The following is an 18,599-nucleotide window of genomic DNA, read 5'->3' on the forward strand; positions in this document are numbered from 1 at the left end:
TAAAGCCTGTAAAGAATCTATTGAAAGAAAATCAAGGTTAAATCTATGCTGCCAAAGAAATAAAAATTATTTGAAAAACCTATACATCTAAACTAATAGACACCATAATAACAATCAATGGAGAAAGAGGAAATCTTTTGGATGAAATACTATCATACAAATTACAACCCAGTTAATATACACAAGAATAAATGGTCAATCTTGAATGACGACATATTCATTGCTTTGCAATATATGACTGCAAACTTAAACCAAGATTATTGAAAAAAATTCAAAGTTTCATTGTGAAGCAACTTCAATCTAAAATATTTATTTACAGACTACAATATGTTTGTGCTATGAATTGTACCATTCTTTCTTCTTGTGTGTATATACAGAGTGACAAATTGATGGAACATTTTGATGTTTCTATTTTTGAGAATTTTTTGGTTTGTGGAAAGGATAATTCTATTTTTAAAATTTTATAGATTTGTTGAGATATTTGACTTTAAATAATAATTATCTACAAATAATAATAGAATATTTTTTATATTTCTATTTTGGAAGATTCTGGATAGTTATTGACAAATTTATTACTCAAAATTGTAAAATCTGATATGGGCTGACAATTTCTAGTCAAAAAATTGCAAAAACAGGGAGCAAAGCTCCCACATATAAAACTATAGGCTTAATAATAAAATATACTAAATATAAATATCATGATTGTGAATCATAATGAACCCCTTCACTCTTTTGACTTTTGCTCAACCTTTCATTTTATGGTAGTTTATGAACGTATAAAGAGATGTATCCAATGATTAATGAAATACTTTCTTACTTTTCCAGATCTAGCCAATTAATTGGAAAGCCGCGTAATTGAGAATGTAATTGACAATGTTATGTGTTGTACTGTACACGTCTTATTTTCTTTTCTGCTATTTCATCATATTTTATATTGTTTACTCTGATCCTTTTATATAGTTTGCATAAAAACCACTGCTCGTAATAAAATTGTACATGGAAATGTTTCGTACATAAATATTCATCAATTTACAATATGATTTTTTGATCAAAATGTGATGTTCATGCATTATTGCCTGCTATACGAATACTTTTGCACCTTACTGACCTTTCCATTATTGTCCCGGAGCCGGAAACAGGGGCCAAAAGAGCTTTTCTACAAACAGTAGAATACTGGAAAGGTTATCAAACCAAGGAAAACATTATTATATCCCGATTCCCTTGTGAAGCGCACAAAAAGCCATATCCCCCGGTCGAGAAGAATCAGAGCGCCGAATGGAGGTATGTGGTGGGGTTATCCAAAAGGCAGAGCAGTGCCTGCCCCACCTCACGAGTCTGTTTGAATCCATACTCATCACCATGCTCTGCTCCTGCTTCTTGCTGCCTCCCCTGCCTCAGCAATCCCATCTCACTGCTGTGCTGCCACACTCTCTGATCCAGCCACTCTATTATGTCCCCGAACACCCTCTCTATGTTCTGCTCTGGTTCTCCCGAGGTCAGGCCATGCCACATCCCTGTATACAACTTCATTGTCTTGTCCACACTGCAAGCTGAATTGTAGAGCGCATAGCTTACGCTTGGATCTGTCACGCTGTCCTCCTCCCCGTGCAGAACTAGGAATGGCAGGGTTACCTGTTTGTTGTTCATCAGACCCTCTTAGATCTTGTTTTGGTTATGCAGAGAGGGAAAAAATAAAGGAGGATTCTTCTGGGTTCTTTGTTTATTACCTCAGACAGCCTTTCCTCCAAGTTCATGCTGGTTCTCAGCATTTCCAAGGCGGTTTTCAGCCTGGGTTTGTCTTGATATATAAGCTCATTCGACCGAATCTGCAAAACAATGATCCTCTGTTTGTATGATATAAAACCATCTAATTGAAATGATGAAGAGTACTGTGATAGTTTTGCAATTCAATTGTTTAGTTTTCTGATTATGTTTTATGAATAGCGGTTCACACGAATCTCATATCTTATGAAAATGAATGGAACTCTGAGAATGAATGGAACACTGAGAGCTGGGTTTGTCTTGGTATATGAGTTCATTGGACTGCATCTGCAAATCAATGACCTTGTGTTTTATGTGTACATAAAAATCATTCAAATTGAAATGAAGAATCGTGTTTATGTGTATATAAAAATCATTCAAATTGAAATGAAGAATTCTGTGACTTCTCCTGGAGATTTTTTTCTCTATTAACAAATTTTAGGATTCATGTTTTATGAATAGTGGTTTACAAGAATTTTTCTACGAATTTGTCTCTCTTGAGAATAAATGAAAACCTTAGTTTCCATTGTATTGTTGAGTTTTCTGAGAGTACAAATTTTAGATTGGAGATTTTCTGATTGAGAGTTGAGGAATATATATTCCTTTTTATTTATCTATCTTCATTTCTTATGATGTTTGGAGTCTTCCAATCATTCAAGAGCTTTTTAGTTTAAGAATCATTTAAGAACTCCTCTAAACTAAGAATCATTCAACTTTACAATCTGCAATCTATTGACATGGACTATATTTGAACCAATACTGTCACCTTTCTCTCATTTTGATGGGACAATCTTGATGCAGCATTGTTGTTTTGCTTTGTGCTAGTGAGTCCTTTGAACATATGGGGGGTGGCTTCTCTTCCTCTATCTATGTTTCTTAAAATGATTTTGGGTAAACACTATTTTATAAATGATCTTCATAAAGGAAAAAACAGAGCACATTACCTCTTCTCTTTTGATCGGATCCTTGAAGGCTGAGTTTATGACATCTTTGGTGGGAACGATTTTCCATGTGGGGATAAACACTTCCAAGCAGGTGAGGAAGTTAACCACCAGAGGATGAGGCTTTATCTTATCAGATATCTGCAAATTGCCCTGCATCAGTACAGAGCTTAAATCGTCCAAGTTCAATGAAAATGGTTAGGTGTAATTCATACCTTGCACATGGGAGCAACAAGAACAGCTCCATTCCAAAACGTGGGTTCTCTCCTGTGTAGCAGCAGCACAACTGCACCTCCCATTGATTCCCCATATAGAAATCTGGGTTTGTTCTTATATTTCTCACTCTCTGCAATGAGATTAAAATATATCTGAAAATTGAGTATAGTTGTCCACTTAATTTCGAAATTAGATTATGCATGTTTTTCTTCAGAACATTTCATACCACACTCTATTACCCCTCATTCAAATGGACAAATGAGAAACTCAATCAATCGTTCAAATGGAAATGAGAAAGGGAATGATTCAAATACAATTGCATAAGGCACTGAAACTGATTACCGCAGACACTCTTGAAGAAATTGTTGCAGTCGTCAACAATATTGCTAAATTTCTTAATGTAGCACCTTTGTCCTTTTGATTTTCCATGGCCTTGATAATCTATTCCAAAAACACCATACCCAGCTCGGGCTAGCCTGATTCCGCACTCTGCCAAACAAATGCATACCACACAATCAATACAGAGATTAATTTTACAATTGTTGGAAAAAAAAGCTGCAAAATGGATTTGCTTCGCACCTCTCATGAACACGCTGCATTCCATTCCATACCCTGCAGGATTGTTGTAAATGAATCATGTGAGCACAACTACAAACACCCATTAACAAAAACTCTCCAATCACAAAAATAACGCTTTCTTGTTGTTCTTACCATGGCATAAGAAAACCAGAGCTTGAGGAGATTTCAGAGGCAACCATCTACAAGTAAACAGCTGAACTCCTCTAGAATTCTGAATGTAACTCTACAGAATAATGATCACAATATGTTCAGTCCAGATCTATTCCAAAACACATGAATTTTCTAGCAGAGAGAAAGAAAAAAGACAATTCCATTACCTCATGGTACCTGATCTCCATTGCTTCTCCACCCCCAAATCTGAAATGATCAAAATCCCCAACATCAATAAAGCAAGTCAGGTCTTAACAAATCTGTTCCCCTTATCTCCACTGACTCCATTACAACTTATTAAATAACAAAAAAGCCCAAAATTATATCCTTTCATAACAACCTGTTAAAACCACTGCAACATCAGACAATCTTGCAATTAATAGTGCTCAAAGAAGATCTTCCTAAACTGAGACAAATATTTGGCGAATAAAAAGAATCATAAAAACAAAGCAGATCTTAATACAGGATAAGGAATTTCCATATTTGCGGGACACCATTGTGATCCGATAGAGATACCTAGGTGTCCCATGAGTCTAGAAGATGGTTATTAAAGTCAAATCTTCAAGGAAAGAATAAAGAATGGTTGATTTGGTGAAGCATGGGCTTTACAATAATAGGAGGGGGCGAGAAAGGCTGGGTCCACTGACACTTTACTCAAGAAAAAGGATGACATAATTCACATCGCTCCCGCTCACATTTCTTGACTTCACTTCCCAAACCTCTTGCTTTAAATAGTCTTAAACTCTGCGCCTCTCTTTATTTTCTTCTTTAAAAAGCACATTTGCTGTTGTAAGGATGTCACCGCTTCCATAAATGATTAAATATAGAGTTTATTATATCTAGCAGTTCTTCAGTCACTCAAACTAGTTTCAAAGCTGTTTTAACAAGGAAAGTAGAAGTAAATGGAACATGAGAAAAACACAAAAGTATAATTTGATTCTTCAGTTTGCTGTAATATGACGAGTTTGTAGAGCAATTTGTTTGTAATGTGAGATGTTATTGGGATGTAATGATTTGGGTTGTAACGATTCAGGTATTGTTGTTATATATTGATTATCTTGTATATAATTATGTGAGATTTAAATGTCCTTTTTTTTAATAGTATTTTTAAAAAATATATATATCAGTGTTATAAAATTTCTATAATTCATCAAATAAAAAGGGCATTGTTTTGATTTATTTGGGTAAGATTGATTCTTTTTATTGGAATGATGGATCATGAAATGTGGTTCAAATGTTGATACTACAATCATAAACAATTAAAATTAGAAAAAAAAAAATTATTTCTAGGGGAAAGTCTCTAATACCTGTCTAAGCTAACTTCATGAATTTAGAACTCTTAGCCCATTTGGTTGCTGGAATAGGAATAGAAAATTTGGAATAAGTTTTCTATTTTCCGTTTGGTTCGTCAATTGGAATAGGGAATAGGAATTCCCATTTTGCCTCTAAAATGATATTATACCCATTCCAAAAAATAGTTATTATTGGAATAGCCATTTGTATTCCCAATATGCATTCCTATTCTCCATTCCTATGCCTGCAACCAAACGAGCCCTTAAGTCATAAGTTGGATTTCAACGTTCTTATTGGTGTAGTTTTTTATGTGAGTTAATAGCTTAAAGCTAAGGTTTGAGCTTTTGGGTATTCATAGATCTCTCTGTCTAGACCGTCGAACACCAAGTGGTTAAAAATGACATTTTCAAAGTACCTCACAAGAACCGCTATGTTTTACACTAATAGTCCTTCACTAAGAAATGCCAATAGTTGTGGCCAAATGTCCTAGTAGTTTTTATGAAATTTCCCAACAGTGGGGCACAAATGGACCAATGCCCAACCAAAAAAGCTAAAAAAATCAACTATTAGTACATGTGTGATCGACTATCGACACGTGTTACAATTCAGTTATGTGAGATTTGAATGTCTTTTTTTAATAGTATTTTATTTTTTAAAAAATATATTAGTGTTATAAAACTTCTATAATTCATCAAATAAAAAGGGCATTGTTTTGATTTATTTGGGTAAGATTTTTCGATTGATTCTTTTTATTGGAATGATGGATCATGAAATGTGGTTCAAATATTGACATTGAAATCTTATACAATTAAAATTACAAAAAAAAAAAAAAAATCTAGGGGGAAGTCTCTAGTACCTATCTAAGCTAACTTCATGAATTTAGAACTCCTAAGTCATAAAGTGGATTTCAATGTTTTCATTGTTGTAGTTTTGTATGTGAGTTAAGAGCTTAAAATTAAGGTTTGAGCTTTTGGGTATTCATAGATCTCTCTATCTAGACCGTTGAACACCAAGTGGTTAAACAATGACATTTTCAAAGTGTCTCCTAATAACCACTATGTTTTACAGTAATAGTCATTCACTCAAAAATGCCAGTACTTGTGGTTAAATGTCCTAGTAGTTTTTATGAAATTTCCCAATAGTGGTGCACAAATGGACCAATGACCAACCAAAAAAGCAACTATTAGTACATGTGTGATTGACTATCGACACATGTGTTACAATTCTTGATGCTCCTTCAATATTAGTAATTGGCCTAATAATCATGACAAAAATATCACACTTATTGGACCCCCTAATGATTACTGGAGCCTTCCTCTACATTTTTTATATATTTATTCATATTGTTTTCATAATAGTAAATACATAAGCTATAACAATTATAAAAAAAGGGGATAAAGTCTATGCTAGAAGTGTCTCCCTATCATCATCATTATTTTTATCAATAGGAATGAGAGTTGAAATGTAGGCCACCTTATTAGTTTCTATTATAGGTACATATATACAAAAAATTGTTAAGTTAGATGATGCCAATATTAAATGTCTTCAGACTTTCTACAATGACACTAAGATTTGGAGTAATGGTCTATTGATAAAATCTTGATGCAAGGCTAGGAGTGCCAAGGAGGTGGTCACAAGCTACCCTTGCTAAGAGTTACACACATAAGCTTTACTAAATAAATCAACAAGGAACAAGAGGTCATATGCAACATCACAATAGGTGCAATTATGCCAATTCACATATAAAGAAAGCAACATGCTTGGAAGTGAGGCCTTCTGGGTTGCGACCATATACAATGAGAATTACAAAATTAGAGTCGAAGTTCACATCTTCTATCTTCTCCTCTCTAAGATGATCATCTTCTACATCTAACCAAGCTTCTTATATAGCCAGCTAAGCCACAAGTCAGCTAGTCAGACATTTAATCATATTATAGGTCTAGTCTTGGAAGAGTAAACTTAAACTCAAGCAAATAACAACACAAGATCCTATGCTCTTAGGATTAGGTCCAAACACAAGTTAGGAATCGGCTCCTAATTGAGCAATACATCATGTCAGGATAGGAAACTTTGCCAACGGAAAAAACATGCCTCACTGAATGAAAACTGTAGAAAATAGAGTCCACAAAGATGACACAAAATACGAAAAATATGAAACATCAGGACACATGCACGTAGGAAAAGGGTCTAGGATAGGCCCTCGACATGATATCAACTACACAGAACTTGAAACCAAAAGTAACAACAACTACTTTGTGAACAACACATTGGTACCTAAAGCAAGAAATATTTTTGGTTGATGCAAGATTTTCCAAAGAACCAAGATGTTCCTACATCGAACACTTGGGGTTAATAAAGAACTGATGTCCACATCATGCATTTTTGGTAATTTGACCTAAATCATAAAGATCCAACTTAGCCTGTATAGTCCATGAACTATTTTCCTCTGGTTTGTCCATCCACTAAATTGGGTATTCCATGTAGTCTTTTCCTCTAGTAATCTTGCTTATTATTCTATTCAAAATCCTCTTAATGTTGCTTGTCTTCTTCTTAGGATAATCTTGGTTATCTATCAATTCATCATCTAATTCAAAATACTCAAAGATATCTACAATATTGAATATAGGTGAAATATCCATATCTTCTGGTAATTCAACTTCAAAAGCATTTCCACTATCAAATTTCCTCAGAATCTTACAAGGACTAAATCTCTTCATTTTGAGCTTGTTGTGGGTATCAACTAGAAATCCATTCATTTTCAAATGGATCATAACCTTATCTTGAACCTCAAAAGATTTATGTCTCTTCCTTATATCTGATCTTTGTTTATACTCCAAAATCCCTTTCACTTCCTCATGAAAAGTCTTCATGAAATATGCAAATTTTGCAGCTTCAACACTTTTTTTTCACCCAAACATTTAGATTCATAAATTCAATAGTTCCCTTAGGATTCATTCCTGTAACAATCTCAAAAGGTGTCTTCTTAGTGCTTCTATTCACATAATTTTTATATGCGAACTCTATTTGAGCCAAAACCAAATCCCAATTAGCAAGTTTATTCCCCAACTAAACATCTCAACAAATTACCCAAACTTTTGTTCACAACCTCAGTTTGTCCATCTGTTTGCAAATGGAATGTAGAACTAAAATTCAACTTTGTATTCAACTTCTTCCAAAGTGTTCTCCATAAATAACTAGTAAACTTAGTATCTCTATCGGAAACAATAATCTTAGTAAAACCATGCAATCTTACCATTTCCTTAAAGAATAATTCAACCACATGTGGTACATTAGATGTCTCCTTACAAGGTATGAAATGAGCCATTTAAAAAAAAATTTCAACCACTACCAAAATAGAATCATTACCTCTATGAGTTCTAGGAAAACCAAGAATAAAGTCCATTCTAATATCTTCCCAAGGTTTACTAGGTATAGGCAACAATGAATAAAATCCTAAATTCTAACTAGTTCCTTTTGTTGTTTGACAAATTCTGCAACTTCTAACCAATATCTCCACATCCTTATAAACCTGTGGCAAAAAATATATAGTAGAAATTAACTTTACTAATTCATCAATCCCAAAGTGTCTTGCAAGTCCATCACTATAAGTTTCTTCTTCATGATGTTATCTCCCATAGATATCCTCTAGGTATGCACAACTGAATTCCTTTAAACAACATGTTTTCCTGAATGAAATAATTATTCCACTTATCTCTTGCCATCTAATTGTTACAAACTCTCAAAGGTTTTGCAAAATCAGGATCAATTTCATACAAGTACTTCAAATCATCAAAACCAAGCACCTCAATTCTCATCTCTGTCAGCAAATTCCTTCTTTGGCTCAAAGAATTAACAACTTTATTTGATTGTCCACTCTTATTCTTCAATGAAAAGGAAATTTTCTACAAGTACTCAACCCACTACATGTGTCTCTGGTTCAACTTATTCTAACTTCCCAAATATTGCAAATCTTTATTGTCAGTGCACAACACAAAATCTTTAGGCATCAAATAATGTCTCTAATTCTTCAAAGCTTGAAAAATAGCATAGAATTCTTGATCATAAACAGGATATTTTATCTTAGCATCATTCAAATTCCCACTAAAGAAAGCTACAAGTCTTCCTTCTTGAATCAAACCAACTTCAATAGCACTTCCACTAGTAGCACATTCAACTTGAAAAACATTACTGAAATTAGACAAAGCAAGTGTAGGTAATTCTACAATCCTTTGCTTCGATGTTTCAAAACTCTTTTGTGCTCCATGTGTCCATTTGAAATCCCTTTTATCCCCTATCATAATCTCAGTCATAACATTACAAACAAAATTGAAATTTTTGACAATATTTCTGTAAAAGCTTGCCAATCCATGAAATGATCTAACTTCTCAACCATTCTTAGGTGTAGGCCAATCAAGAATAGCTTTAAATTTTTTAGGATCCATTTTCAAACCATCAACTGAAATTACAAAACCAAGATACACATTCTTTCCTTCATGAATGAACATTTCTTCAAGTTAATTACCAGTTTCTTCTCTTTTGATTTCTACAATACTTGTCTGATAAACTCAAGGTGTCCCTCTTTATTTTTACTGAATATCAAAATTTCATCAAGGTATACAATCACAAATTTACCCACTAATTTCTTCAAAAATTCATTCATCAGCCTCATAAAAGTACTAGGTGCATTAGTTAAACCACTCATATAAACCCTCATTAGTCTTAAAAGAAGTTTTCCATTCACACCCTTCTCTAATTCTAATATGATGATAACCACTTTTCAAATCAATCTTGGTAAAATACTTTTCTCCACTCAAATAGTCCATTATGTCATCCATCCTAGGAAAAGGAAATCTATATTTTAATATTATCTTGTTTATAGCTCTATAATTAGTGCACATTCTCCATTCTCCATTCTTCTTAGGTGCTAATACAATAGGTATTGTACAATGATTCAAACTTTCTCTAATCAGACATTTCTCAAGAAACTCTTACACTTATCTATTCAACTTAGTATTATCAGTAGGTATAAGCTTATGTGGTGTTGTATTAACTAAACTAGCTTTGGGTATCAAATCCATACAATGACTAATACTTCTTACATGAGGTAAACCATCAGGTACATTATTAGAAATGATGTCTTGAAACTTCATCAATAAAGATTCAATCTCAAGTGCATATTCTAGTTCATTTTGTTTTTCATTCTTCCTAGGAATTAAAGAAAAATAAAAAATACATTTCTTCATATCCTTAGCAAACTATTTTCCATCAACCAAACATAATTTGACTGTAGTGTAGTGATTCTCCTCAAGCTTTTCAATTGAAGGCAATAATACTTGTTTCTTTTCGTTAACCCAAATAGTATATTGATTCAATCTACCTTCATGTAAAGTTTGTTTATCATACTGCCAAGGTCTACCCAAAAGAATTTGAAAACAATCCATAGGCATAATGCCACTTAAGACTTCAACATGATAATTCATGTTGGTCTCATAATGGTTTTGACATTTGAGTGTCAACACACTTAACCACTTTTTACATAGAAATTGAGTACACTATGTACGCTGAGTTACAATATGTATTGAGCATTATACAAGTGCCAAGTGATATATAGGTGCCCAATCACAGTTGATGCCAAGCAAGTCAAAACACTTCATGTGCCGAGTGAGCTAGAACTATATATGTGTCAAGCAAGATAGAATGTAATAGGTTTTGATCAAACCAGGATCAAACAAGTGCCAAGCACCAATAATCCAATATGTGTCGAGTAACACAGAATCAACATATGAGTTTGTGGCTTCACAAACTTAGATGTAAACCATTTTTTTTGAGTTGATATAGAAGGATTTTGAAGGATAATAAGGATACGAATGAATGTTTTATATTTCCTATGCAGTCAACATGCAACCAATAAGAAAAATGGAGAAGGCATGCAACCAATGAGAAAAGTGCAAGGAATGAGCAAGAATTCAAGATTCAATATGGATCATAGATCCATACCTAACCCTAAGTCTACAAATTCTTTATAAGAAGGCTTAGACCCCATGATTTTATGTTGCTGAATAGAAGTTAAGGAAGTTGCTAAGCAGATAGCAAAATTATAGAATAGGGAAAACAACAAGGGCATCAAAGACTTAGTGAATTGAGTAGCAATTACATATCCAATTGATCAGAATAGAACAAGGCTACAAATAGATATCAGATCAAGCAAGGGTCACATTAGAATGAGTAGATCAAGTGCCTAAAATCAACAATTGAATATTGCAAGCAATTAGGTCAAATATTTCTAATACTCTCTAGCAATTGTATTAGATTGTGAAAATCCTATGATGATAGGTTAGCTTAATAGCTATTTTGTAGATCCTTTGAAGAGGTGACTAAATCCTTTGACAAGGTGACACTTCATGTAAAGTGTTTTAAATCCTCTAACCAAGTCACTATTGACAAAAATGTAAAGCCTTTAATAGGGAAAGCCTTTCACAGGGCAGACCATCAGAAGTGGTCAAAAAATTATTGCTGCAGTGATTTTGTGGGTATCATCCCCACCCCAGTTTTACCTTCTTATTCCTCGAGGGTTTCTGGGTTACCAAAATTCTAGTGTTATGTGTGTTGATGCATGTGTTTACTTTATGTTTATTTAATATGTTTACATGCATGTAGTTTACTTTAAGTTATTTGCTTTAAAGGATTTGAAAAGGTTAAAGTGTGGTACTTCTGATTCACCCCCACCCCCCCTCTCAGAAGTACTTTTCACATTTGATTATTCCAACAAATTCCCAAATTTGAATTTAAAAAGGTAATTTTCACTTGTAAATTATGCTCCTTTTGGATCCAAGTAACATGGTAGGGTCTAGGATGTCTCAATCTCTGCAATTGCAATTTGTTAACCAACTCCTTAGAATCCAAATGATCAGAACTTCCACTATCAATGATTACTTTGTAATATTTTCTAGCAATCTTACATCTGGTCTTGAACAAACTCCTTCTCAAAATAGGTTCTTCACTAACTTCTTCATTCCACAAGATCCTTCTCAGCATTAGGTTCTCACCAATTTTTCAAGTTCAGTAGGTATTTCAACAACATCTTTACAAGTAAAAGTGTTTCTACTGCTACCTCCAATGTTCTTTCTCGAGTTAGTACATTCAAAAGCTCCATGTCCACACTTGAAATAAGTGGCCGCAAAATAAGATATTTCCTCTCTCTTTCCACCATTATTATTATTCCTAGAGCAACTAGTATAGCTACCTCTAGTGTAATTACTTCTTTTCCCAACAGGTTCTTCTTTCCATTATGTCTTTCCTTTATCTTGTATTGCATTGTCAAATTTGGTACTTTCTCCATAGGTTCTGCCTCTACTTCTTTGGAATATGCCACCTCTACCTCTTTGACTTGAATCATGTTTCTTCACCAATCTTTCTTTAGCCTTCAGAGCATACTAATATGATTCTTCCACACTATCCATCTTAACATAGCTGATCTCATCTTGAATTGATATCCTCAAACCATTCAGGTATCTAGAAACTTTGTCAACTTCATCATCAACATGCTCATATTTGATATCTAGTCAGTAGAATCACTCAATATATTCTTTCACACTCATGTCTTTCTGCCTCAACTTATGCATTTTCCTCAAAAAATTAACTTGGTAATCTACAGGGAGAAAATTCTTCTTCATTTTTACAATCATTTTTACCCATGTCTTCATCTTTTCTTTTCCGCTCTTTTGTCTTTCAGTTTGAAAATGATCCCACGAAAGTGAAGCACAACCTTTCAAATTTGTGACTAATATCTTAACCTTCTTATTTTTGGGAGTACCTTCATAGTCCATGTACTTGTCCATATTAGAGATCCAATCCAATACTGGATTAGTCTCAAGTCTTCATCATTGCATGCAACTTCAGCAACATGTCTAGCATTAGTCCTAGACAAAACTCTCAAAAAGCTTTCTTCATCTTGTTACACCATAGGTTTAGGATTAGGATTAGGTTTCACTTCTTGATCATCACTAACATTTTCAAGATGTACACCTCTTCTTTGGGTTATCTCAACAACTTCAAGTCTTGCTACAATCTACCTCAACATATCCATAATAACATTATCTATATTTATTCTACCAAGAACCATCTTGACAATAGTTCCTACAAGATTGTAACCTTCTGCAAGTTATAGGTCATATTTTAGATCTGCCACCCTACAACCAAACTAATAAGGTTCTCCAAGATCCAAACCACAATAAATAACTTAGCTTTGATACCACCTGACCCAAGGCCAAGAGTACCAAGGAGGCAGTCCTAATAAACGCTTGCTAAGACTCACACACAAAATCTTTACTCAATACATCAACAAGGAATAAGAGGCCATATGCAACATTAGAATATGTGCAATTATTTCACTTCACATATAAAGAAAGCAACATGCCTAGGTGTGAGGCCTTTCAAGTTGCGGCCATATACAATGATAATTATAAAATTAGAGTCCAATGTTACATCTTCAATCTTCTCCTCTCTAAGATGATCATCTCCTACATCTAACCAAGCTTCTTATATAACCAACTAAGCCACAAGTTGATTGATCAGGCATTTAATTACATTATCATCCAATCCTTGAAGAGTAAACTAAAACCTAAGAAACAGACATCCCGTGCTCTTATTAATAGGTCCAAACACAAGTTAGGAGTTGAACCTGTTGGAATGTTCAAATGGGAAGAATACTTCTGAGGGGGGGGGGGGTGTGCGGGGGTGTGAATCAAAAGTAACCAACTTTTATCCTTTTAAACCCTTATTAACTCATAACTAAAAGTAATGTATATGCATGTAAACATAAAAGCAAACATGAAATGAAAGCATGCATCAACACATAACACAAGAGATTTTGGTGACCCAGAAACCCTCCAGGAATAAGAAGGTAAAACTGGGGTGGGGATGACACCCACAAAAATTATTGCAGCAATGAGTTCAACCACTTCTGATGGTTTGCCCTGTTAAAGGCTTTACACTATGTCAATAGTGACCTAGTTAGAAGATTTACAAATACTTACATGAAGTGTCACCTTATTAAAGGATTTACAATAGGTTGTTAAACCCACCTAATACATAGGATTTTCATGACCTTCTCCAAAGGGTCTCCTACCTAGCTGTTGAGCTAACCTATCAATATAGGATTTCAACCTCTAATACAATTGTGAGAGAGTATTAGAACATTTGACCTGATTGAATGCAATCTCAAATTGCTTGATTTGGGCACTTGATCTTCTCTTCCTCTTCTGATCTCTACTAGATCTAATCTCTAAATATTTCCCCTATTCTATTCTGATCAATTGGATGTATAAATGCTATCCTTTTCCACTAAGTCTTTTCTCTTCACACTAAAATTTCACTATAATCTCCCCTTATACTGTTCTCATCCACACATACAATAGTGAATTTTTTCTCCTTATAAAGAATACGAAGACTTAGGGTTAGGTATGGATCTATGATCCATATTGAATCTCAAATTCTTGCTCATACTTTACATTTTTCTTATTGGTTGCATGCCTTCACCATTCTTCTGATTGGTTGCATGCATATTGCATAGGGAATGTAAATGATTCATCCTTATCCTTTTTCTCTTTCAAAATTTCTCTAAATTGGCTCCAAAAATGGTTCACATCTTAGTTTGTGCAAATACAAACTCTTATGCTGATCCTGCATTGCTCAACACATGAAGTATTACTGATGCTCGACACATATTGTTTCTGGATTGCTCGACATCAACTACATTTTCTAGTTTGCTTGGCACCTGTTATATCTTGTATTTCTTGGCATCAGAATGATTTTGTTACTCGGCACATGAACAATTTTGTATTGCTCGACACATACTACACTGTCATCTGCTCAGCACTAATTGTGACTTGGCACCTATTGAAATTCTTGGCTCGACATCTATTGTGTACACAACATGTATGATGAAAATAGTTAAGTGTGTTGACACTCATTTGTCAATACTATTTATTTGACCAACAATCTCCCCTTTTGACATGAGTGTCAAAAAAACTTAACTAAGCATTGGTGATCCTAACCTTATTGAGTTCATTCTTTACTTGCTCAAATTACATGCAAAATTTTAAAAAAAATTCAAAAATTGTGAGTAGCAATATACCTCATGACTCCCCCTAAGTTGATTATGCTTTTGAAATTGAAATTCTCTGCCAATATGCCTAATTCTCTTTTTCCTTTGACCTATTTCTGCATTCTGAGCCTGTATTGCCGTATCTTATCTATGTGATGTCCCTGTATTCCATGTGATTACCACAATTTTACATCTCTCCTTCACTTCTTTATTCCTTGTCTCCCTTTTTCAAAATTTGTCAAAATTTGGTAATTACCCATAGTATCTACATATCTCCTCCTTTTCTTACTCCCCCTTTTTGACACCGATGTCAAAGGGTTCTATGGAGTAATACCATGTTTAGCCAAAAATGAGCTGTTAACCTCTAGGAGTATCTTCAGAGCTACATCCAAGTTGTTTAATGCAATATCCAATGACTTGTGTTGGATTACAAACTCTGCTACTAGGTCTACAAGTCCTTCATGGGTGAGAACATACAAAGACTCTTATTAGGTTCATTTTATTCCCATTTAGTGTATTATTTTCACTTATTAAACAACTTACAATGGCTTACCTTGGCAACCACTTTAGGCTCTGACCTCCATTGCAAGCCACTTCTTGACATTACATATAGATAACCTACCCTAAGCTTAGTAAAATCAAAATATCACAAAAGACCACATACCATACATTAGTTCTTAAACAAGAAACTAACGAGTGCTGAAAATCACTAATCATAATCATAAATTCCACCAAAATGATCATCCTAACAGGACTGATCTTGAAATAAAGTATACATAAACCAATCCACATCATAACATTACATCACCAAGAACAAACCATACAACACCTCAGTCCTATAAAAGTGATTGGAAAGAAATCCAAATACAACTGATTGAAGACTCAAAGGTTATATCAGATAGGTCACACCATTCACCTTAGTTTCACACAAGAACACTGAAAAGTAATAACAATCAATATATCAAAACACTTCATAGAGCATAGAAGACACATTACCATGGTTGAGTTTAAAGGATCGTATACAAACATCATCATGACATCACAGAACAAACCCCTAAGCCTCTGGTAAACATCCTGACTAGCCAAAGCTAAGACAAACCCAAAAACCTCAACACTAGTAAATCACACGTCACATAAAACACATACAAAAGTAATTTTATAATTCATTAGATTTTGAAAACCCTAAAGTTCAATATTTACTAAAGGTTTTTAGATTAAATCACAAACAATTCTATAATTGAAATCAATTTTCTCAAAGAAGGGTTTCAACCTAGAGAAATTTTGAAAATAGGAACACAACAAACATGAAGAAGACAAGAATTCGAAGAATGAGCAACTACTACACAAACCCACATGATCCTTCCTGGATTTGATGCTAAAATAACGAATGCACAAATGCACAAGAATCTTCCTTTTCCTTTGAAAACCCTCTTTTCAAAAATTGGCTCCTCCAAACCTGTGTATCTAGAAATGAGCTCTAATTTCCTGAATAAAGAGTTTTCCCCCCAAATCAAGGCTTTGATCATGCAATCATGCAAAAAACCCTTTGTCTTTAATTACTATATTTTATTTTTCATGCATACACTTTATGTAATTTAATTAAAATAAACTTTATTAAATTAAAGCTTTCTCACTATAATTTATCATGAGACATTTTTACCATCATATTTATTACTTTAACTAATAATATTATTTAGAATTTATTAATTAAAATAAAACTCCTACATAAATTATTATTAAATTAAATAATTATAAATATACCAAAATTAGAACTATAACTTTATATTTAAATTTTATTATTTTACTTAATTAATTCATGAGACATTTTAATAATATATTTATTAACTTAATTAATAAAATTATTTAGAGTTTATTATTAAAATAAAACTCCTAAATAATTATCATTAAATAAAATAAATATAAATATGTCAAAAATAGAACTTTAATAAAATCTTTAAATTTAATTCTTTTATTTAATTAATTTATCAATTAATTAAATACAATTAAATATGAAATTCCTTTATACAATTTCCATTAAATTAAATCATTAAATTGTCTTTTAATTTGATTTAATTATAACAAAAAATCACCACACACCCACAAAACCAAATATGATAACTCAACTAAAAGTCAAAGAATAAAGTCAAACTCCAAGGTCAAAGTCATGAATTCATGTCACTTGACAAATTCAAAAAGGTGAAACTAACTCAGATACTTGTCCTACTTTCTAGGACAATTGGCTTAGGGTTTATGACTTGGACTCAAGAGTTATCTCCCCACTTATACCATTCAAATACTGTGATAGGGTACACTCATCCTAGTAATTCAGGGAAGTTGATACTCGGTACCTGTAATTTGCATAAAATCCATGCATGTACAAACACAATATTCTAAACTAAATAGGTAATGGCAGGAAGTGGTTCATCGTGTAGATCCCAACTAGCAGGTGACTATGACTCCCTTCCTCAACCACATCAGAAATGTCAAACATAAAGAAAACATGCACACACCCATACGCATGCAAGTATGGGGTAAGTACCCATAGAAACCACATAAAAATAATTCATTTGACTAACATCATTCAATAACTAAAATAACTTGCACTAAGCACCTCAACACACACATGCACACATATCAACTGAATATGAAATACAACTAATCAATTCTGGTAATCCAACACTGCTAATCATAAAACATAATAATAAATAGGCCTAAAAGAATCTAGTCAAAATAAATTAGAAAAGTCAAGTAGGGTTAGGCATTACATTACCCTAAGAAGGTAGAAAAATGATGTCATCAGACAAATTTAAAAATTATTTTTTGAAAATAGTTTATGGTGTCCACAAGGTGGTTGGCAAGGATGGGACTAATATGGTTTATGGAGCTAAGTTCATAATTGCTAGAGATGTACAAGACTCCTACCATAGTGGGGAGTATGATTATGTTAATTACATTTTGGAGGTGTTGAAAGAATTAATTGATAGGGCTCACAGTGGGGAGCTGAAAGGTTTCACTCTCCATCATTATTCACTACTAATGCACCTGATCCTCTACAAGAATGTAGGATATATAAGCTTTGATTTCCTTGATCACACTTCTCATGCAAATGGAGTTCTACCAGTTCAGCTATGGATCTGGGTATGTGACAGTAATTATCATTTTTATGAATTTGTCTCATTTTTCAATAATTTTAGTGCTCTAATAATGAAGATGCTAGATCTAGGTTACTTTGGGGCACCTCAAATTTTAAAGAGGCTTTTGAGGCCTACCCTTCTTCCTAATAATAAAAGATTAGATCATAATTGGGGGGAAATTTTCTTCTTCCCAACCTTTTCTTTGATGAGAGTTTATGGTTGTCCTCAGCCAACCCATATATTGCCAAAGTTTATCCCTCTTAGATTAGGTATAATTGAATTTATTTGGTAATTATTTATGGTCAATAGGGAGTATCTAGGACCTAAAGTGCATAGGGGAGCATTCTTATGTAGATGTTTTAGGGTTGGGGATTTTACAATTGGAAAAGAAGCCATGGATCAGATCCATTCTTATCTCCA

General features: G+C 33.5%; 1 protein-coding gene across 2 annotated transcripts; it reads right to left on the bottom strand.

Moving 5' to 3' along the window:
- Window positions 1–990: 990 nt before the first annotated feature.
- On the bottom strand, window positions 991–4,209 carry LOC149572460 (caffeoylshikimate esterase-like). Of its 2 annotated transcripts, XM_089813611.1 has the most exons (9): window positions 3,988–4,209; window positions 3,815–3,854; window positions 3,630–3,720; window positions 3,498–3,530; window positions 3,261–3,407; window positions 2,918–3,048; window positions 2,706–2,843; window positions 1,728–1,826; window positions 991–1,632 (listed from the first exon to the last, which is right to left on the bottom strand). In XM_089813611.1, exons 2-9 carry the CDS (start codon window positions 3,833–3,835, stop codon window positions 1,264–1,266), a joined length of 1,029 nt encoding a protein of 342 aa, XP_089669737.1. In that variant the 5' UTR covers window positions 3,836–3,854; window positions 3,988–4,209; the 3' UTR covers window positions 991–1,263. The 2 variants fall into 2 exon arrangements, with proteins under 2 accessions (XP_089669737.1, XP_089669738.1); XM_089813612.1 differs by having other exon boundaries at window positions 3,815–4,163.
- Between the last annotated feature and the right edge of the window lie 14,390 nt (window positions 4,210–18,599).

This window comes from Cupressus sempervirens, chromosome 2 (assembly GCF_028749045.1).
Source record: "Cupressus sempervirens isolate cs-2001-9-10 chromosome 2, ASM2874904v1, whole genome shotgun sequence".
In the NCBI taxonomy this organism is placed as follows: domain Eukaryota; kingdom Viridiplantae; phylum Streptophyta; class Pinopsida; order Cupressales; family Cupressaceae; genus Cupressus; species Cupressus sempervirens.

Bases quoted from the DNA above. Each gene is read 5' to 3' on its own strand.
- LOC149572460 (XM_089813611.1), bottom strand. From the start codon at position 3,835: ATGGAGATCAGGTACCATGAG. The intron at 3,531-3,629 runs GTAAGAACAACA...ACAATCCTGCAG, and splicing joins TCTGGTTTTCTTATGCCATG to GGTATGGAATGGAATGCAGC. The intron at 3,408-3,497 runs GTGCGAAGCAAA...TTTGTTTGGCAG, and splicing joins ATGCAGCGTGTTCATGAGAG to AGTGCGGAATCAGGCTAGCC.